The 23415-nt window shown below is 42.2% G+C and overlaps 1 protein-coding gene across 3 annotated transcripts in view; it reads right to left on the bottom strand.

Annotated features, from left to right (window-relative positions):
- FAM161A (FAM161 centrosomal protein A) overlaps positions 1 to 23415 on the bottom strand; it is a 34715-nt gene that overhangs the window by 9784 nt on the left and 1516 nt on the right. For 2 of the 3 annotated variants that reach the window (XR_004273026.1, XM_032292015.1), the window contains exons 2-5: positions 9192 to 9430; positions 6443 to 7600; positions 5917 to 6084; positions 3258 to 3357 (exon numbers count right to left, since the gene is read on the bottom strand). Coding sequence is in view for 2 of the 3 variants with exons in the window: in XM_032292015.1 (XP_032147906.1) it covers positions 3258 to 3357; positions 5917 to 6084; positions 6443 to 7600; positions 9192 to 9430 (1665 nt within the window). In the remaining variant the exon portion in view is untranslated. The remainder of the gene's footprint in view (positions 1 to 3257; positions 3358 to 5916; positions 6085 to 6442; positions 7601 to 9191; positions 9431 to 23415) is intronic. The other variant, XM_032292016.1, reaches the window with a different exon arrangement.

Here is a 23415-nt window from a genome sequence, read left to right as displayed (position 1 = left end):
TAAATTTGAGGAAATCTTCCAGAACTAGAACAAAATAACAATGATTTTTAAAGAAATACAAGAAATGCAGATTAATCCAGAAGGTTTAATATCCAACTAATCCCAGTATAATAATGAAAAAGGTCCCAAGATGTCGCTTATGCCACAGGCCTAGAGCAGGGGTCCCTACCATAAACTAGGTACCTGTGGCCTGTTAGGAATCAGGCTGCACAGCAGGAAGTGAACAGGGGGAGGGTGAGCATTACCACCCGAGCTCCACCTCCCACAGCGTTAGATTCTCATAGGAGCGTGAACCCTATCATGAACTACTTATGCAAGGGATCTAGATTGCATGCTCCTTATGAGACTCTAATGCCTGATGATGTGAGGGAGAACAGTTTCATCCTAAAATGATTCATTCCCCCACCCCACTACCCCACCTCATGCAACCCTAGTTGGTGGAAAAATGGTCTTCCATGAAACCAGTCTCTGGTGCCAAAAAGGTTGAGGACGGCTGGCCTAGAGAGAAACCATTCCAATGTGGAGCAGGACCCGTGTGTGCTGGATCCAGGGGAGGAAAGGAACTGATGAATTACCAATGTGTTTAACTGTTTGAGGGGGATTTTTGAGAGCTAACAGAAAAGTTTAATATATAATAATGATGATACATACATTGTCAGGGGAATGAGGGAAAGTGTGGGGAGGACAAAACAAAATTAGTAATTACTAATGAAATAAAACATTTTTTAAAAGGAAATGTGATGATAACACTATAGGGCTCAGCTGCTAACATTGTTTTACTAAGTCATGACAATGAATTCTGATCTAACTGTGATAGAGCTGACTGGGAAATGGAAGGATGGGGAAAGAGAAGATAAGTGTGCTTCAAAGGACATGGTAAAATAGCTAAATCCTCACCTACCAATCAATAAGCTAGTAGATAGAGTCTATAATCAAAAAGATCAAAGAACAGTTGAAAGAATGTTACTGAACAATAAAATACCACTTTGTACCCACTAGGAAGGCTATATAAAAAGACAGACAAAAGCTAGCTGCAGTAGTTCACACCAGTGGGAGGATCACTTGAGGCCAGGAGTTCAAGACCAGCCTAGGCAATACAGTGAGACCCAGTTGCTAAATAAAATAAAATTAGCTGGACATGATGGCGTGGGCCTTTGTTCCAGCTACTATGGATGCTGAGGCAGGAGGATTATTTGAGCCCAGGAGTTCAGGTTTACAGTGAGCTATGACTGTACCACTGCACTGGCCTGGGCAACAGAGTGAGACCCTGTCTCCAAAAATAATTAAAAAAAAAAAAAAAATCCAGACAGACAATAACAAGTGCTGGTGCTATTCACAACAGCAAAGACACGGTATCAACCCAGCCCATCAACAGTGGATTGGATACAGAAAATACATTACATATACACCATGAAACACTACACAGCCATAAAAAAGAATGAAATCATGTCCTTTTCTAACAACATGGATGCAGCTGGAAGCCATTATCCGCAGTGAATTAAAGCAGAAACAGAAAAACAAACACCACATGTTCTCACTTACAAGTGGGAACTAAACATTGGGTACACATGGAAACAGAGTTAGGAACAACAAACACTGGAAACAGAAGAGAGACAAGGGAGAGAGGAAGGCAAGGGTTGAAAAACCACCTACTGGGTACTATGCTCTCTACCTGGGTGATGAGTTCAATCATACCACAAGCCCCAGCTCACACAATATATGCTTTTTTTCTTTTGAGACGGAATTTCACTCTTGTTGCTCAGGCTGGAGTGCAATGAATCTCAGCTCAATGCAACCTCCGCCTCCCAGGTTCAAGCAGTTCTCCTGCCTCAGCCTCCCGAGTAGCTGGGATTACAGGTACCCACCACCACACCCGGCTAATTTTTGTGTTTTTAGTAGAGATGACGTTTCACCATGTTGGCCAGGCTGGTCTCGAACCCCTTACCTCAGGTCATCCACCCACCTCGGCCTCCCAAAGTGCTGGCTGGGATTACAGGCATGAGCCACCATGCCTGGCATATCCTTGTAACAAACCTACACATGTACCCCTTGAATTTAAAATAAAAATTGAAAGAGGAAAAAAAATAAATAAGAAAAACCCAGAAGCAGTGTAAAAAGCAAAAACAAAAAACTTGCAGTTCAGAACTGGAGGTAATGTCTTTGGGCCAAAAGCCAATCACTTTATGCTTATAATGCAGAACAGCTTAAAATGGCTTTTCCCCCTAAAGCTGAAATGAAGATGTTAAAAAAAATCCATCCCTTAAAACAAAAGGCATCATATAAAATTATATCTAAATCAGTGAGCAAAAAGATTACATAACTTTGAGAGACTGTAATGTGCAGATTCACCCACAATACATGTCCACTGTCCTCAATGAGTCACTGACAAGTACAGTTCTGTAACTATGCTCATCTGTTACTCGTAAATTCTCCAATTATCTACTGTCCAATTACAACAGCTTCAAATTCACAACATGGCACCTGTAGCCTCCAGTGATTCTGTCAATTGTTAAGCCATGTCACCCATTCAGATGCCTCCTCTATGGGATAAAGGATAAGATGATCTAAAATTGACAAATCTCCCTGAAGGGAAAGATTGTAAAACTGGGCATAAACTTAGTAAAATGAGGGTCCACTGTCCGTAAGACTAGTTTATTTTCCCTATAGAAAGGAAGTTCTTTTAGTAATTGCAGAGAAGGTTGAATTACAGACTCACTTAAAAAAAAAGAAAAAAAAAAACTGGTAGAAATAACTCTGATTCAATTTGCCATTTTGTTTCATTTTTTTAATTCTTCAAAGACCTCCAAGTGATATAATGAAGTCTCATCTTAATATCTGACCAAGTTTGTACTGAAAAGACCAGCCATTAAAAAACAGCTTGCAAAATTATTTTACAAACTAAATGGCATGTTATCAAGCTGATGTGCTTCATCAAAAAGATTCAATGTTCAGATTATTTTTTTGAGATGAGGTCTTGCTACGTGGCCCAGGTTGGACTAAAACTCTTAGGCACAGGCAATCCGCCCACCTCAGCCTCCCAATAGCTGGGACTAAAGGTGCACACCATCACACCTGGCTAAATGCTCAGATTTAAGCAAAATTACTTACTGGCTGAGGTGATGAAGCCAACACAAACAACAATAATGTATCTCGACAGTTATATAACACAGAAGAAAAATGGACTGTAAATTTAGGAGCTAAAGCTGTAAAAAACAAAACAAAACAAACAATAGCTCTTAAGTTCCAATAAACACAACCTGAGCAACTCTTTCAAATAGTAGTGGCCTCTTTTTTAACTTTTCTTCTCTTTCTTCTAGTTCTCGTCGGTATTCTCTCATCCTTTCCTTTTCACTCTTTCTAAAATTAAATAAAAAGGAATGAAATTTTAAAAGATCATCTAAGAAATAAGAACTTACATATATAACATTTAACTTATTAACTTGTACAAAGTCAATAAAAAAAAAGAAGTAACATTTAGCTTAGCTTAGCTGACAAATCAGAAATTATGAGCACAGTTCACAGTTTACTCGATTCCTCTTCTATGCTGGTTAATTCTCATGGAATGCAGAATAAAATCCTAGGTTCTGAGATCACACATATTATGCTCTAGGAATAGTCTGGACACTTTGATTTCTAAAATCCTCAAGGCATAAATATATTAAAGGGCTTCAAACTGACCTGAAGAGATGAATGAAAGCCCTCTTGTCTCATTTATAAGCATATAAAACCAAGAAAATTTTGGAACAAATTAGCTATTGTCTCTGTAAGGAATTTCTTTTGAAAACAAGACCTTGCTCTTTATTATTATTTTGTTGTTGTTATTTTTATTTGTTTGTTTTGAGATGGAGTCTCGTTCTGTTTCTCAGACTGGCAGTGGCTTGATCTCAGCTCACTACAACCTCCACTTCCTGGGTTCAAACAATGATCGTGCCTCAGCCTCCCGAGTAGTTGGGATTACAGGCCTGCAGCACCACACCTGGCTAATAGTTTGTATTTTTAGTAGAGATGAGGGTTTCACCATGTTGGCCAGGCTGGTCTCAAACTACTAACCTCAGGTGATCTACCTGTCTTGGCCTCTCAAAGTGCTCAGATTATAGGCAAGAACCACCACCTCTCGCCTATTATTTCTGAGACAGGTTCTCACTCTGTTGCCCAGGCTGGAGTGCAGTGGCTCAATCATGGCTCACTGCAGCTTTGATTTCCTGGGCTCAAATGATCCTCTCACCTCAGACTCTCGAGTAGGTGGGACTACAGGCACATGCTACCACACCTGGCTAGTTTTTAAAAATTTTTTGTAGAGATGGGGGTCTCATTGTGTTTACCAGGCTGGTCTCAAACTCCTGGCTTCTAGCAATCTTCTTGCCTTGGACTTCCAAGGTGCTAGGATTACAGATGTGAGCCGTGGCATCCAGCCTCTCCTGTTATTTTTTTCACCTAAATAAGATCTCCCAAAGGTTAGTGGCAAAGTTAATTCAATGGGAGCAAGTCAAGGGAGAAATAAAGAGCATAGGAATATAACATAAAGAGAAACAGGAACCAAAATACATAAATTTACTATAAGTGTTCTCACTGTTTGGGCAAGATCCTATAATAAATTAAACTATGGTATTTTCTTTATGTAAGATATAATTGCTACCAAAATAGTAACATTTAATGGATTAGGGAAAATAATTATACTTTTAAATGACAATTAGACTTAATTATACACAAGTTAGTGTTATGAAAAAGCTATTGGCCTGGCCTTGGTGGCTCATGCTTGTAATTCCAGCACTTCGGGAGGCCGAGGCAGGTGTATCACCTGAGGTCAGGTGTTCAAGACCAGCCTGTACAACATGGCGAAACCCCATCTCTACTAAAAATACAAAAATTAGCTGGATGTGGTGGTGAGCACCTACAATCCCAGCTACTCCAGAGGCTGAGGCAGGAAAATCACTTGTATTCAGAAGGCAGAGGTTGCAGCGAGCCGAGATCAGCCACGCACTCCAGCCTGGGTGACTGAGCGAGACTCTGTCTCAAAAAAAAAAAAAAAAAAAAAGAAAGAAAAAATGAAAAAGCTACTAATAGTTTACTTCCTAAGGGTAAGTAATTTATTTCTAAGAAATGTTATGCTCAAGTTCATCAAATTAAGCTCCCTTCATCAATAGATTAATGCTAAATTACAAAAGAATACTCATTGTAATTAAAAGCACATATGTATATTTATAAATCAGACTAAAAAGTAATAAATCATATTACTTACCTGGCTTTGGGGGAGATATTTTCCTACTTAAACATCAACATTTTTATGTGCAACATCTGGAACACTGGTTTTCAAACTTCGTACTGCGTAATTCTAGTAAAGGGGTTCTAGGGATTCTGTGAATACCTTTATTTTTATTTTTATTTTTTTTTAATTTTTATTTCCAGTGATGGCTATAAGCAAGAATATCTTTATTTTTATATTGAAACTAACAAAATGCAACACATACTACTAAACATTAACACATGTGCTAAGGAACACATCACATAATGGATGTTTAACATCAGTGTGTTAATTTGTGCTATCAGGCTTCATGCAAACCTTAGAACAAAGCTCTTTGATATATCTGTGTACTGCAATCAAAAATAATACAAAAACCAAGATCAGATACTGGTATAAAATTAAAGCTATTAACCAAGGCCACAATAGATGATGTTTTTATTCATCAACATAGCTTCACAGTTCTCACCACGAAGGTGAGTATATATGTTGGTTCTCACCATGAGGTGAGTGTGTGTGTGCTAAACATCAGTAATTGATGGCAATTTAAATCCATAAACTGAAACACAAATGCCATTTGCATCTGCTCATATTTTGCTATCTACTGATTAAAAAAAAAAAAAAAAGAAAAAGTTTGAAAACCAGTGGTCTGGAGGTTCAAGATTTTTTCATGATACCTGAGATATTTTACTCTGCATTTAGATATCTGAGCTAAACTTTGATGTGAGTCATAAGCCTTAGCCCGGGTTGTCAGGAGTTTCTGCAATTCTTTCATTCTTTGCTTCTGTTTAGTTAGCATCCGATTTCTCTCTTCTTCCAACATTTTCTTTTCCTCAAGTGATCTCCTGAGGGTAACAAACTAAGGCTTAATCCACTTGAAGCCAATAAGAATGTTGTTTAGCAAAGATTTAACAAGGGATAATTCAAAATTTGAAAAAAGGCAACCTTTTGAAAAGGATCTGACTTGTAAAACCAGAAATCTTAAGACTAATATTTTCTAATCCCCCAAAATTTATAAAATGAAAAATACATTCATTTCTTAGAATACCGTCTGATGATATATCCTGTATTACATAATAAAATATCTTATAGATACAATAATAATTTCTATGTATTTTCAAATTCACAAACATAAATTCCATAGAGCTGCATACACTCATCTGGCAACCATGAGTCATTCAATACTGTGTCTTAGTTACTTACCTTATGGCTTGTTCTCGTTTTCTGGAAGATGCCGTGGGCACTGGAGGGTTGCAGGTACAAGGCACAGGCTTTACACCTGCACATCTTACTGGTGACTTATGCCTTGGAGACAAATAAGGCCAACGAGTTTCTTTTAAATTTTCTTCATCTGCTTTGATGTCTGCCAAAATTTTTTCTCTTTTAGTAGATGCATGTGGAGATGAATGAAGATCAAATGGTTTACACACCGTTAAGAGTTTTGGAGACTCATGTTCTGAGAGGTGTTTCTGATATCTCTCAGGAAGGGCCTCAAAATCAGGAGTCCGGCACCTAGCCTTATGTTTACACTTCAACTTTACAGCCTGTTCAGGACACCTGGGATTCCTGCATCCGCAAGCTGACCTAGAAGGCAGAGAAGATGAGTTCTGTAAATGCTCCTGGGCTCTCAGCTGCGTCCTAAGGTTTCGATAGAGCTCTTCTTCTTTTAACTTGTCCTTGGTAGTTGAACCATAAGTAGATCGAGGAATGGGTCTGGCTTTAAATCGATTTGTTTTCTTTTTAGACTTAAAAAAGTCTCTCAGTTGCTTTTCCTGGGCTGCTCGCTTCTGTTCCTCCCTTGCTATAAATTTAAATGGCTTTTGTGAGGCCAAAAGAGCTTCTTTGCTTTTCTCCTTCAGAGACCTTCTCCGTTCTTCTTTTTGCTTGATTAAATCATGGTAAAGGGGGAAAAGGACAAATGCAGGAACTGGATTGGCTCGGAATTTCTTCTTACACTCTGGATCCTCTTCTTGCTTTTTGAGCAGTTTATGTGCCATTTCGATATCTGATTTAGATTTCATGAACTCTTCTTTTTTCTTCTGTTCTCTTATCATCATTTGAAAAGGCTTCGGTACTGTTATCGTGGGCACCCATTCTTTTCGTTTCTTCCTTTTTTCAGCTGCTTGGAAGCCAGTATGTCTACAGCGAATATAATCTTCAACACAAAAATCTGTCCACATGTTGTTGATGAGCTCCTTAGCATAGGTCATCATTCTGTCTTTCTTAGGATACTTTTTTTCTAGGTTGGGCAACTCCTCTTCAGAGGAGGACACATACAAGGAGGAAGACTGGCCTAAATCAGGCTCTGAAAATGATGTCATTAATGAGACAGGGTGATAGGAGTTCTTTTCTGATACAGATCTAAATGAGAAGAATAACTAGGTTATACTTTCAGTTGTGTGTGACCAAATATAAAAATTAAGAGTGACATAATTTCTTCCCCTCCCTCCCCCCGAGATGGAGTCTGGCTCTGTCACCCAGGCTGGAGTGCAATAGTGTGGTCTCAGCTCACTGCAACCACCACCTCCCAGATTCAAGTGATTCTCTTGCCTCACCTCCCGAGTAGTTGGGACTACAGGTGTGCCCAACATGCCCAGCTAATTTTTTGTATTTTTAGTAGAGACAGGGTTTCACCATGCTAGCCAGGATGGTCTCAATCTCCTGATCTCATGATCCGCCTACGTCGCCTCCCAAAGTGCTGGAATTACAAGTGTGATCCACTGCACTCGGCCAAGAATTACACATTTTCTAAGATCAGGGTATAATCAGAAGAGAGAAGCTGGCAGGGCTTGTAAAAATCATCACTTTTATTTGGAATAGAGCTGGGAGATACCCATAAATTATCTAGTTTGACTCCTTCATCTTACAGAAGAGGAACCTGAGATGGCAGAGGCTCCTTGTGTCTGACCTCTATTAAATTCTCCTCAAGCTTTCCAGAGTCACTGTCCTGAAGCATGTATCTGATCATGTCACTCCCCTGCTTGAAACTTTTTGGTAATTCCTCACTGCTATGAAGTCAAGCCTAGATTACAAACCCTTCAAGACTGGCAATTACTATCTTTTCAGTCTTACCCCTCCACTGGCTACCCTAGTCCCCATTCTGTATTTATATGCAGTCCTGTGAAGTTCCTCACACACACTATGATTTCTTACGCCATCTTGCCTGTGCATATACGGTTTCTGCTGCCTAGAAGGCCACTACTTATTCCTCCTCCAAAACTGAACTCAGATGTGACACTTTAGTGGAAAAGTCTGGCCTGCATCCCTCCGAAAGCCTGGCATGATCAACTACTTCTTCCTCTGTAACACTCTGTTACATCATGCTGTAATGTAATTTTTGATTCTCAGCTAGTCTCTAAGCTCCTTGAGGGCATCTTGTTTTTGACTCCTTAGTGCCCAGGCATAATCCGGCACACAGAAGACATGCAAGCATCGCTGGCTGACTAGATGTGTAAGTCTCAGAGCAGGTAACTTCGCAGCAGAAATGGGTCTTGAAATTGCAGATTATTTTGAAAACATATATCAGATTCATGTCTCTTAGTCCAGAACTCTTTGTACTAAATGATTAATGAGCTTGTGTTAATCCATATATTATAAAGAGCTTTTAAAATTAAACTTTTATGTTTATCATTCAAAATGGCTCAGATTAAGGTTTTGTTTGTTTTTTTTTTTATCATTTGAATGGCCCAGACTAAGTATTTTGATACGTGCCCTCAATGCTATAGGTAGGTCAGAGATAAAAGACCAAATGGCCATTAAATGACCCTCAAACCAAAAGGTCACCTAGTAAGCTGATAAGCCATTAAACATTTTGAACAAAATCCTACTTCCATACAGCATTAAGAGTACAAACAGATATTTAAGAGACAATATTCTGAAATAACTTTGTTCTGTCCTTTTAAGTATACGTTTTATTTTACAGTCTACAAATAACACTGAGTTACAAACTTACCTGGAAGAGTCACTAAGAGAGTCTTCCCTGATGACCAATGGCTGAACTTCCTTTAAATTTAATTTATCCTGGTACATTTTCTCTAATTTTGCCATAGTTTCTATGTGGGCAGCCTTCAACTCTTCTAATTTCTTGAAATACTCCTCATTAGAGTGGTAAATACCAGAAAGGTTCACAAAGTCCTCAGAGCTTCTCGGTGCATGTTCATCCACCCCAGAAAAGTTGGTGTTAAAATCAGCCTGGTGGGGAGAAAAACGCCTGTTATATGGTAACTGGAACTGAAAGATAAATTAAGCTGACACTGATCCAAAATGCTGCTTCTTAAAGAGACCACCTAGTTAGGTTATATGTTACTTATGAGCTACGCACATAGAATGAATTATAGGTTACCTGTGGACTATGTACATTTTCCCCACTGATATTTTAAGAATAAGAGGGAGCGAGACCAAACTGCCAGAAAATAAATGTTATTTAATCCATTTGAAAAAGGATGATTAGATTCCCAGATCAACCAACAAAAGGTATGTAACAGGATAGAAACCAACCACCCTTTACAAAGTATTTCTCTAAGGAGCCTCCTGAGTTGTAAGTTTTAACTAAGATGAAGAGGAACACAGTTCTTCCTGCTGCAAACCAGACAACCACAGCCCAATGCCCTCCTCCCAGCTACGCTCCTGCAGTGTGGCTCCAAGGACTACCAGTAGAGAGAAGGCAGGGAAATAGAAAGAATGGTGGCAGGGACAAAGTTCTCAGTGGCTTATCAAGGAGGCAGGGGGAAGCCCTCCTCACAGTGAGGCAAGACCTTCGGAGGGAGTAAGAGGACATGGGAGGGGACAGGAAGGACTTTCAGGGTAGCCACTCCTGTGGGCACAAAGGCAGTAGCTCCCATGGGTGACAGGGTCTTTGGAATGACAACAGAGCAAAGAAGAAAAAATGGTGTAATTATTCAACACACAGGTCATGTCTAGAAGGGTCTCACTGGCTTTTTTCCCTCATACCTTGCAGTCCTTTTTTTTTTTTTTTTTTTAAGACAGCATCTCTGTAACCTGGGCTGGAGTGCAGTGGTGTGATCTTGGCTCACTGCAATCTCCGCATTCTCCTGCATCAGCCTCCCAAGTAGCTGGGATTACAGGCACCCACCACCACACCCAGCTAATTTTTGTATTTTTAGTAGAGATGGGGTTTTACCATGTTGGCCAGGCTAGTCTCAAACTCCTGACCCCAGGTGATCCACTCACCTCAGCCTCTCAAAGTGCTGGGATTACAGGTGTGAGCCCCCATGCCTCGCCCTTTCATTTCCTTTTATCAAAGCAACTAAAGAAATAAAACCTCATTGTCTCTATAAATATAAAATTTTTAATATGTTCTCAGTTGAGAAACAATTGAAATTATTTATGATACTATGCATAAAAGGCTGCCAAACACACTTTTAAATTTAATCTACTATCTGGAACGGACTCAAAATGAAAAAATTTGCTATAGAAAATTATAGATCCAATCTGATAAGACTCTAGAAAATAAATCTGTTCCGCTTCTCTCAAAAGGAAAATTCAGAAGAGTCAATTATAAATAGTAGTTATAGATACAGTGTTTTTGTTTCCTATTGGAGGCTTCTAAGAAGATATGGTGTTTTTTTAAATGGGCTAAAATCAGTGTACAAGAGGACAACGTTGTACTACTTGAGGTAACTTAGAGAAAACAAATTTTAAAAAATCAGTCTTCAATTAGAAATGATACGCAGAAATTTGCTACCAACAACTCTATAAATCAGAGAACTGCTTTACGTATATCAAACAATTCAATTAAGATAATTCTCTGGTATCTTCTGCTGTTTCTGCATGTGCTTCTCACCAAAAACTTCTTATCTGTGGAATGACTACTTTGTGAATTTCCTCACTCAATAAATATTTGGGGGCCATCCTGCAATCACTAGCTGCTAAAAGGTACATCATATTTTTTTTAACTCTACCTTTGAGGCCAGGCATGGTGGTTCACACCTATAATCTCAGCACTTTGGGAGGCCGAGGTGGGTGGATCACTTGGGGTCAGGATTTCAAGACCAGCCGGGCCAACATGGTAAAACCCCATCTCTACTAAAAATACAAAAATTAGCTGGGTGTGGTGGTGCGTGCCTGAAGCCTCAGCTACTCAGGAGGCTGAGGCAGGAAGATCACTTGAACCCAGGAGGTGGAGGTTGCAGTGAGCCAAAATCATACCACAGTACTCCATCTTGGGTGACAGAGAAAGACTCTGTCTCACTAAAAAAAGAAAACACACACTCTACCTTTAAGAAGTTTCCAGGCCGGGCGCGGTGGCTCAAGCCTGTAATCCCAGCACTTTGGGAGGCCGAGGCGGGTGGATCACGAGGTCAAGAGATCGAGACCATCCTGGTCAACATGGTGAAACCCCGTCTCTACTAAAAATACAAAAACATTAGCTGGGCATGGTGGCGCACGCCTGTAATCCCAGCTACTCAGGAGGCTGAGGCAGGAGAATTGCCTGAAACCGGGAGGCGGAGGTTGCGGTGAGCCGAGATTGCGCCATTGCACTCCAGCCTGGGTAACAAGAGTGAAACTCTGTCTCAAAAAAAAAAAAAAAGAAGTTTCCAGTTAGCTTAGGAAAGGACATGTACATAAATAACTGACAGCTGCCTTAGAATGAAACAGAACTTCTGATTCCTGCCCACAAGCTACTTCCAGCTAAGCAGGGAGACAGATGTATGTCACAATGTCAGACACTATGAGACAAAGGCATAATTCACAGAGGTGAGCCAGACTGGAAACATATGGTTGGATGAGGACAAAGTTTGCTAGATCAGGGAGGCAGTGAAAAATAAATAAATCCAAGGCATAGTGCTAGAACATCCATCACCAGTAAATAGGTGGATAAATAAATATGTCTGGAAACCTGGTGAGAAGGCTGGGCTGGAGAGCAGATACAAGAGCCACCAATTCACATAGTGCAGGTGCAGGTGCAGCCTTGGATATGGAGGAGGCTGCCTGGAGGGAGTGTGGGCAATGAGATGAGGGACCTGCGAATGGAGATGTTGGAGAACACTAACATTTAAATAAGCAGTGGGAGGAGGACTAATAAGGTAGAAAGTGGTATGAGAGAGACAAAGACCAACTGATGAGTGTCTTTGGAGCTTCTGATTGAGTATTCTGATACCACATCTGTCATTTTTCTCGTAAGCCATGAGAACATTCCAAACTAAAAGTTATTTAATTCTCACCCAACCCTTTCACCTTTAAGGGTCATAAGGGGGCTGAAGCCAGGTGACCAGTGACCAGGAGCCAGTGGTAGACAGGAAATGGAGGAAGCTTTTATTTGGCTTGAGTTTGTAAGATAGGGGAAGACTTCCTGGAGGAGCTGATATTTGAGATGAGTCATAAAGAATGGAGGCCAAGTGTGGTAGCTCATATCTGTAATCCCAGCATTTTGGGATGCTGCAGTGTAAGGACTTCTTGAGGCTAAGAGTTCCATACCAGCCTGGGAAACAGTGAGACACCATCTCTACAAAATGTTTTTTAAAAATTAGCTGGATGTGGTGGCTGAGGTGGAAGGATCACTTGAGCCCAGGAGGTTGAGGCTGCAGTGAGCCATGAGTGCACCACTGCACTCCAACCTGGGCAACAGAGTGTGAGACCTTGTCTCAAAAAAAAAAAAAAGGCCAGGCACGGTGGCTCATGCCAGTAATCCTAGCACTTTGGGAGGCCAAGGTGGGTGGATCACTTGAGCTCAGGAGTTCAAGACCAGCTTGGGGAACACGGTGAAACCCCATCTCTACTAAAAATACAAAAATTAGTCAGTCGTGGTGGCATGTGCCTGTAGTTCCAGCTACTCAGGAGGCAGAGGCAAGAGAATTGCTTGAACCTGGGGGGCGGAGATTGCAGTCAGCTGAGATCGACCCCTGTACTCCAACAACCTGGGCAACCAATCGAAACTTTGTCTCAAAAAAAAGGAAAAAAAGAGAAATCTATAGGATCACAAAGTATTTACGGGAAAGAGGGGGAAAAGTACCCTAGACAAAGGAAATGGCATTAGCAAATGTGCAGGCTGGGGTTGGGAAGGCTGTGCATAGCAGAGAGCAAGGTGCACATGGCTGCCAGATAAAAGGAAAGGAAAATGCATAAAGCAATCTTGAGAAACAAACGTAGAAAGGGAGGTTAGGGCAAGCAAGAGGGGTTTCCATCTCCTGTCTACCACAGGCTCCTGATTACTGGTCACCTGGTTGCAGCCCCCTTATGACCGTTCAAAGATGAAAGGGTTGGATGGAAGTTAAATAACTTTTAGTTTGGAGTGTTTTCATGGCTTAGGAGAAAGACTTCCAATGTGGTGTCAGAATACTCATTCAAGCCTGGGCTCTGCATTTAGCAACATGTTGTGGGCATGAACTTCTTGAACATCAGCTTTAAGATACATAAAGTAAGTATGCCAGGTGTTAAATTAGTGTCTTTCAGCTCCAATGCCACCCTTCTTAACTCTGCTTTGTGATGCCAGAAGCTGGAACTCTGCAAACCACACTTCTGCTTTGCCAGTGCTCCTCATCAGACTCTGCCAAAAGTAAAGTTAGAGAGAGACAAAAGGCTAGAGGAGAAAGATGGAACTTACTCCTTCCTGTTAGCCCTCTGTTTCCTGTCTGCCTGTGTCAGCCCAGCAACAGTTCTTCATTTGGGTAGCAGCAGTCCATTTTAGTAGCAGTGTCTGAATCCAGTTTGTAGTTTGCCTCGAAAAATCAACAGAATTGACCAGGCATGGTGGTTCACACCTGTAATCCCAGCACTTTGGGAGGCCAAGGGAGGTGGATCCCTTGAGGTCAGGAGTTTGAGACCAATCTGGCCAATATGGTGAAACCCTGTCTCTACTAAAAACACAAAACTTAGCTGGGCATGGTGGCACGTGCCTGTAATCCCAGCTCCTCAGGAGGCTGAGGCAGAAGAATCACTTGAACCCAGGAGGCAGAGGTTGCAGTGAGCCGAGATTGCACCACTGCACTCCAGTCTGGGTGACGGAGTGTGATTCCATCTCAAAAAAAAAGAAAGAAAGATCCACAGAATTACTTACTTCAAGGCCTTTGCACTTGTTGTTCCCTCTCCTTAGCATACTTTTCCTCCAGATAACCACACAGGCCACTTGCTCACTCCTTCAGGTCTTTATGCAAATGTCATCTTCTCAACAAGGTCTTCACTGACTATCCTATTTAAAATGGTAACTTCTCCCCAGACTCACTGTCAGCCCCCTTGTCTGTCTTATTTTTCCCAGAAGTACTCATCACTACTGATGTTCTACATATCTGTACTTGATTGTGTATTACATGCCTGCCCCTACCAAAAAGTAAACATTATATAGGCAAGAATTTGCCGGTCATGGTGGCTTAGGTCTATAATCCCAGCAGTTTGGTAGGCTGGGGCAGGTGGATCGAGTGAGCCCAGGAGTTTCAGACCAGCCTGGGTAACATGTCAAGGCCTCATCTCTACAAAAAATACAAAAAATTAGCTTGGTGAGGCAGTGTGTACCTATAGTCCCAGCTACTTAGGGGCTGAGGTGAAAGGATCACCTGAGCCCAGGAGGCTGGGGCTACAGTGAGCTATGATAGAGCCACTGCACTCCAGCCTGGGTAACAGTGTGAGATCCTGTCTCAAAAAAACAAAACAAAACAAAACAAAACAAAAGCAAAGGCAAGGCTTTGTCTGCTTTGTTCAAAGTTGTGTCTCCAGTGTCTAGAAAAGTATCTCACTAATGGCGAGTTGTGCAAGAAATATTTGCTGAATGAATGTACAGTTAAAAAGAAATTTCTAACATGGGAAGAGGGCAGTTACTTCCTCACAAAGGAATGAACCATGCAAAGAAATGCTGGCTGCTCTAAAAAGCTATATTCCATGGCCAGGCATGGTGGCTCACACCTGTCATCCTAGCATTTTGGGAGGCAGGTGGATCACGAGGTCAGGAGATCAAGACCATCCTGGCCAACATGGTAAAACCCTATGTCTACTAAAATATAAAAAATTAGCCAGCCGTGGTGGCGCGTGCCTGTAGTCCCAGCTACTTGGGAGGCTGAGACAGGGAAACTGCTTGAGCCCAGGAGGCGGAGGTTGCAGTGAGCCAAGATTGTGCCACTGCACTCCAGCCTGGCGACAGTGCAAGACTCCGTCTCAAAAAATAATAATAATAATTAGAGGCTGGGCGTGATGGCTCACGCCTGTAATCCCAGCACTTTGGGAGGCTGAGGTGGGTGGATCACCTGCAGTCAGGAGTTCGAGACCAGCCTGACCAATATGATGAAACTCCATCTCTAAAAAATAATAATAATAATGAGCTATATTCCACTGAATATTAAGAAAATGGTCTATGTTCCAAAAACTATAATTAAAACAGAGAAGGTATTCCAAAGAACTGTTTTTAGGCAAAATAATCTACGTGCTGTCATTAATTCTTTTTTTTTTTTTTTTTTTAACTGGAACAGACAAATGCTACATTGCTGTTCCACCATTCAGTCTTTTAGAATCTCTCTTAAAATTATAGCAGTCATTTACACAAAAAGGATCACATTTATCTGAACCTGGAAGAACCGTTTGAAAAACATATAGAAAGATGAGTAGCTCCTGAAGAGATGTGGCAGGTCTGATACATTATACTTATGTACTGATTTTGCACTGTATCCATTCTATTTTCAGCTTAATACTATTAACACTAGCTGGAACTTTTCAGATAAACTGATCTCACAGTGTTTAACCTAAAACAGATGAATAGCTAGCAAATGACCTCCAATTCTAATTTAATCTTTAATTGTCTCCACTGAGAAAATATTTAGTATACAAAATAACCTAGGTGATAGACATTATTTTTCCAAGAGCCTAAAATAGCACCCTCTCCCTTTAATAGGCTCTTTGTGGAATACTGTAAATGCAGCCACCAGATTAGAGGATAATCTTCTCTAGATTGGCTTGACCCATTTGGATAATGAATCCTTCCAGCACCTGTTGCTTTATTAGTAATCAGTACCCATGAAGAATTATTTGTGCTGTAGCCTATATAGTTTCATCTGTAATCTGTAATTTTTATTTGAAAAATAAAAATGTATTTCAAAATTGATATGTATTCTATTCAGGCCATTTTTCTAGCTCCCACATATATTTTAATATACAGTACATACTACAAATATAGATTATATATATAGAGAGAGGGAGATAGTTCTGTGACTTGCTTTTTTTTCTTATCATTTATTGGGGTTTACCCATATTAGTACATGTAGATCTGTCTCATTCTTTGAAAATTCAATGAAAAATTTTTTTTCAAATATTACAGATTATAGATGAAACTACATAGGCTACAGCACAAATAAGGTAAATGGCATTACATTTCATGCAGCTGTTCTTTTTTTTTTCCTGGGTTCAGGCAATTCTCCTGCCTCAACCTCCTGAGTAGCTGGGATTACAGGCACGCGCCACCATGCCCAGCTAATGTTTTGTATTTTTAGTAGAGACGGGGTTTCACCGTGTTGACCAGGATGGTCTCGATCTCTTGATCTCGTGATCCACCCGCCTCGGCCTCCCAAAGTGCTGGGATTACAGGCTTGAGCCACCGCGCCCGGCAGCATGCAGCTGTTCAAATAGCTAGGACTATAGGCATGCACCACCATGCCCACTAACTTTTTCAAATTTTATATAGAGACGAGGACTCGCTATGTTGCCCAGGCTGGTCTTGCACTCCTGGGCTCAACTGATCCTTGTGTCTCAGCCTCCCAAAGTGCCAGGATTACAGGGAAGAGCCACTGTGCCCAGCCCATGTCTAATGGACTCTTGACCTGCCTGGCACCTCTAGTGTTCCTTCAGGAAAGAAGATGGCTCTCCCACTCCCTCAGCAGTGCTGCTGCTGCCCACGTCCCTGTTGCTTCTCCAACTGCCCACAGATAACCCTGACTTATATTTAAGAAAAGAGAAACCATGGCCAGGCACAGTGGCTCATGCCTATAATCCCAGCACTTTGGGAGGCCAAGGCGGGCAGATCACTTGAGGTCACAAGTGAGACCAATCTTGCCAACATGGCGAAACCCCATGCTTACTAAAAGTACAAAAATTAGCCGGGCATGGTGGTGGGCACCTGTAATCCCAGGTACAGGCTGAGGCAAGAGAATCGCTTGAACCCAGGAAGCAAAGGTTGCAGTGAGCTGAGATTGTGCCGCTGCACTCCAGCCTGGGTGACAGAGCGAGACTGTCTAAAAAAACAAAAACAAAAACCATCAAAGGGAAGTTCCTCATCTTCCCACCTACAAACTAATACCCTTTTGTGCCCCATTTCTCCTTCCCTCCTGTTTCAAGGATGAACTGCCCCTTCTCTTAGCAGCATTTGACACTTTTCCTCATCATTAAAAACATGAATGTGGAACCTCCACATACTTGTGATATTCCTTCTACCACTGTAGCTGCTCCTAAATCTCTTTCAATCTCCTTTGCCCCATTTTTCTCCTGATATTTAACTGTACCGTTAAACACCGAGGTTCTTAGGCGCTCTATACTGGGCCCCTTCTTTTCTTTGTCTGCACTCTCTCCCTAGGGGAGCTCAGCCATTCCCCTTGTTTTAAAAAGGCTGAAAACTCCCAGATACAAATCTCCAGCCCAGACCCCAGACAAATACAGTTTCCTAGGCCCAACTTCTTCCTAGACATTTCCATTTGGGAGTTTCACAGGCATCTCAAATTTACTATGTTCAAAACAGAAACACTGATTCCCATCCACCCCTCAAACCTGTTCCTCCCATAGTTATCCCCAATTCAGTAAATGGCATTACATTTTATGCAGCTGTTCAAAACCTGGGAATGAGCATCCTTGATTTCTCACTCTCCCTTGGCCCTCATATCCAATCCAATAGTAAGTCCTATCCATTCTAGAGAAATCTATGTCTTGCCATCACAACAGGACTCTTAAATCCAACCCTCTGCCTCTGACACCTGAATTACTGCAAGTCTCCTAACCAATAGCCTTACTTCTGCTTTGTCAAACTTTCTAATCATTCTCTACGAAGCCATCACAGTGATCTTTTAAAAATATAAATAGAGGCCGGGTGCAGTGGATCACGCCTGTAATCCCAACACTTTGGGAGGCCGAGGCGGGCAGATCACAAGGTCAGGAGATTGAGACCATCCCAGCCAACATGGTGAAACCCCGTCTCTACTAAAATACACAAAATTAGCTGGGCATGGTGGTGCATGCCTGTAATCCCCGCTACTTGAGAGGCTGAGGCAGGGGAATCGCTTGAACCGGAGAGGTAGATATTGCAGTGAGCCGAGATGGTGCCACTAAACTCCAGCTGGGCAACAGAGCAAGACTCCGCAATCTAAAAAAAAAATTATATATATATATAAACATACTATCTCTTAAAAGCCTTCAGCAATCTCCCACTAATAGGAGGGAATAAAACCTAAGCCCCTTGCTCTGGTCTACTAGGCTCTGAATGGTCAGGCCCCACTCACTTCTCTAATCTCATCTCCTTCCACTCTCTCTCTCTCTCTTCCTGTTCTGCTGGCTTTCTTTCAGATCCTTAATCACCAGATTAATCACAAAGCTGTTTTTCTTCCTATCTTAGTGCCTCTGCATATGCTGTTCCATCTGCCTGGGATGTTCTTCCCATTCCCACACTTCAAATGGCTGCTCTTTCTCATCCATCCAGACATGGACTTAAACATTAACAACTTGTTTAAATAGGTTCCCTCCTTACAGCCATAGAAGAGAATGAAATTGCCGGGCGCGGTGGCTCAAGCCTGTAATCCCAGCACTTTGGGAGGCCGAGGCGGGTGGATCACGAGGTCAAGAGATCGAGACCATCCTGGTCAACATGGTGAAACCCCGTGTCTACTAAAAATACAAAAATTAGCTGGGCATGGTGGCGCACGCCTGTAGTCCCAGCTACTCGGGAGGCTGAGGCAGGAGAATTGCTTGAACCCAGGAGGCCAAGGTTGCGGTGAGCCGAGATCGCGCCATTGCACTCCAGCCTGGGTAACAAGAGCGAAACTCCGTCTCAAAACAAACAAACAAACAAACAAACAAAAAAAACATTAGCTGAGCATGGTGGCGCATGCCTGTAATCCCAGCTACTCAGGAGGTTGAGGTAGAATTGCCTGAACCCAGGAGGCGGAGGTTGCGGCCAGCCGAGATCGCGCCATTGCACTCCAGCCTGGGTAACAAGAGTGAAATTCCGTCTAAAAAAAAAAAAAAGAATGAAATCATGTCCTTTGCAGCCACATGGATGGAGCTATAGGCCATAATCTTAAACAAATTAACGCAGGAACAGAAAACCAAATATCGCATGTTCTCATAAGTGGGAGGTAAACAATGACTACACATGGACATAAACATGGAAACAAGACACTGCAGACTACCGCCAGGTGGGGAGGGAAGAGGGCGGCAGGCATACTTTGAAAAACTACCTATTGGGTACTGTGCTCACTAGCTGGATGCAATATATCCATGTAACAAACCTGCACATGCATCCTGTATCTAAAAGTTGAATTAAATAAATATATGTGTATGTATATTTGTGTGTGTGTGTGTGTGTGTGTATTGATAGCGGAGCCAGACACAGTGGCTCACGCCTGTATTCCCAGCACTTTTGGGAGGCCAAGGGGGTGGATCACTTGAGCCCAGAAATTCAAGACCAGTCTGGGCAACATGGCAAAACTCTGTGTCTACAAAAAATATAAAAATTAGCTGGGCATGGTGGCATTCGCCTGTAGTCCCAGCTACTCAAAAGGTTAAGGTGGGGGACTGCTTGAGGCTGGGGGGTTGAGGCTGCAGCGAGCTGTGATTGCACCACTGCACTCCAGCCTGGAAAACAGAGCAAAACACTGTGTCAAAAAAGAATAAATAAATAAATAAAAAGTGGAGTCAGAGGAAAAAAAAATAGGTTCTCTCTTATTTGTTTTTAATCATCATAGGCTATTAATTTCTTTCCCAACATTTCCCATCTTATAGTTTTTTTTTTTTTTTTTTGAGATGGAGTTTCACTCTTGCTACCCAGGCTGGAGTGCAATGGCGCGATCTCGGCTCACTGCCACCTCCGCCTCCTGGGTTCAGGCAATTCTCCTGCCTCAACCTCCTGAGTAGCTGGGATTACAGGCAGGCGCCACCATGCCCAGCTAATGTTTTTTGCATTTTTAGTAGAGATGGGGTTTCACCATGTTGACCAGGATGGTCTCGATCTCTTGACCTCGTGATCCACCCGCCTCGGCCTCCCAAAGTGCTGGGAGCCACCGCGCCCAGCCTTCCCATCTTATAGCTATATGTCTGTTCGTTTTTAATTATCTAATTTCCCTCACCAGACTGAAAATTCTGTGAGGATGTGAGCTATACCTGTTTCATTCACCACTGAATACTTAATGACTAGCACCTAATAAATGTTCAATATTTGTTAGAAAGATGAGGTTGACCCATTAGGAGTGAGATTTTATTTTATTTTATTTATTTATTTATTTTTGAGACAGAGTTTCACTCTTGTTGCCCAGGCTAGAGTGCTATGGCACAATCTTGGCTCACTGCAACCTCTGCCTCCTGGGTTCATGCGATTCTCCTGTCTCAGCCTCCTGAGTAGCTGGGATTACAGGTGCGTGCCACCACACCCGGCTAATTTTTATGTTTTTAGTAAAGAAGGGGTTTCATCGTATTGGTCAGGCTGGTCTTGAACTCCTGATCTCAGGTGATCTACCCACCTCAGCCTCACAAAGTGCTGGGATTACAGGCATGAGCCACTGCACCAGCCTGAGATTTTATTTTTTATTTTTATTTATTTATTTTTTTTGAGATGGAGTTTCACTCTGTCACCCAGGCTAGAGTGCAGTGGCACAATCTCGGCTCACTGCAACCTCACCTCCTGGGTTCAAGCAATTCTCCTGCCTCAGCATCCCCTACTACCTGGGATTACAGGTGTGTACCATCACACCTAGATAATTTTTGTATTTTTAGTAGAGACAGGGTTTTACCATGTTGGCCAGGCTGGTCTCGAACTCCTGACATCAGGTGATCCCCCTGCCTCAGCCTCCCAAAGTGCTGGGATTACAGGTGTGAGGCACCATGCCTGACCAGGAGTGAGATTTTAATTGCAAATTACATAATATTGCTTTACCTGTATCATCATCAGCCATATAACAGGATATGTGGACTGACATCTCTGACTAAGGCCAGATTCAAGGAACAGGCATCAGTGCCCAATATGGGCACTGCAAGGGGTGTGTGTGTGTGTGTGTGTGTGTGTGTGTGTGTGTGTGTGTGTGTGTATGCCGGAGGGGGAGGGTACATGGGGATGGTGCAGGGGTGGGGGGGTGAAGGGAGGGTGGGATGGGTGATTTGGTTTTGGCAAAACCAAAGAGCTGAAAGAGGCCTATTGTGATGGGTGGTTCTCAAATCTATCTCGTGGGGTAGGTATAATGTTTGACTTTACTACATTTTATAGATGATAAGGTTAAGGCAAATTAACCTTTAAAAATCAAGATGGAGACCCAAGCCAGCCAGTGAAGAAAGCAAAGCCTATTTCCTGCACTCTTCCTGCCTTTTTAGTGCCTCTTTCCCCATCCCTGTGCCTCATGGCTATCAGGTCCACTGTGGCAGCTGACCCACCTTTAATTTTGGATCCCTCATGTGGGAAGTCTCTACTAAAATTGTCTCAGAACAGTAACAAACTCTTAAGACTTGGCTTCCCAGGCTGGTTGCAGTGGCTCATACCTGTGATCCCAGCACTTTGGAAGACCGAGGCGGGTGGATCACTTGAGGTCACGAGTTCAGAGATCAGCCTGGCCAACATGGTGAAACCCCATCTCTACTAAAAATACAAAAATTAGCACGTGGCACGTGCCTGTAATCCCAGCTATTGGGGAGGATGAGGCAGGAGAACTGCTTGAACCCAGGAGGCAGAGGTTGCAGAGAGCCAAGATCGTGCCGTTATACTCCAGCCAGGGTAAAGAAGCAAGACTCGAACTCAAAAAAAAAAAAAAAGTCTTGGCTTCCTTTTGTTTTTTGTAGGATTCTGTCCTTTCCATACTAGATTACTGTATAAACTGATCTGTCCTAAGGTAATAACAGTTTCTAATACAAATCTGTAGTATAACAGGGCACTGTGGAAGTATATTTGCAACTTAGAAATGACTGACTCCTTTATCACAGCAAGCCAAAGTAGAGTTTCATCTTTGGGAAGGCACACAAATGACATTTCCACTGGCAACTGTCATAATTATTACTCGTTTATATAGATTGCTCTTTAGAGGAGACACACAGTCTTTCATTTCGTTCTCATAACAGCTGAGATGGGAAAAAGAGACAATTATAGTTCTTTTACAGATAAGGAAACTGAGATTTAAGGAAGTTATGTCCTAACATCACCTAGCAAGCAGCAGAGAATGGATCCTAGTAAGAACTCTTAAATCCTTTTTCTCAGCCGGGCGCAACGGCTCATGCCTGTGATCCCAACATTTTGGGAGGCTGAGGTGGGTGGATTGCCTGAGCTCAGAAGTTCAAGCCCAGCCTAGGCAACATGGTAAAACCCATCTCTACTAAAAAAAAAAAAAAAAATACAAAAAATTAGCCAGGTATGGTGATGGCGTGCACCTGTAGTCCCAGTTACTCAGGAGGCTGAGGCAAGAGAATTGCTTGAACCTGGGAGGTGAGGCTGCAGTGAGCCGAGATCACACCACTGCACTCCAGCCTGGGCAACAGAGCTTGACTCCATTTCAAAAAAAAAAAGAAAAAAATCCTTTTTTTCCATCATGTTGCCTACTGAAAATTGTGTTGAGGGGTAGCTTTATCATGAACAAAACTGGCCCTAGCTCTCTGAGCCTGGTTCATGTTCAGGGTCTAATCTGCCTTACTCTGGATAACTTCAAGTAGTTGCCTGTTGGCGAAAGATTGGCCATAAAAGGTGTTGCTAAAGATTTTCTCATTTAACAATTTTACTATAGATAAAAGAGATTAAAATTCCAAAATATCCAGTGATTTTAATTAGTCCTCAATCTTAAGTTTTGTGTCTGAGGAGCTTTGGACACATGGTATTAAGAAACTTTTTCTGCCGGGCGCGGTGGCTCAAGCCTGTAATCCCAGCACTTTGGGAGGCCGAGGCGGGTGGATCACAAGGTCAAGAGATCGAGACCATCCTGGTCAACATGGTGAAACCCCGTCTCTACTAAAAATACAAAAAATTAGCTGGGCATGGTGGCGCGTGCCTGTAATCCCAGCTACTCAGGAGG

Source organism: Sapajus apella, unplaced genomic scaffold (assembly GCF_009761245.1).
Source record: "Sapajus apella isolate SASKATOON/1434 unplaced genomic scaffold, GSC_monkey_1.0 scaffold26, whole genome shotgun sequence".
NCBI lineage: Eukaryota > Metazoa > Chordata > Mammalia > Primates > Cebidae > Sapajus > Sapajus apella.
This window is presented reverse-complemented; position numbering and strand designations above follow the sequence as displayed.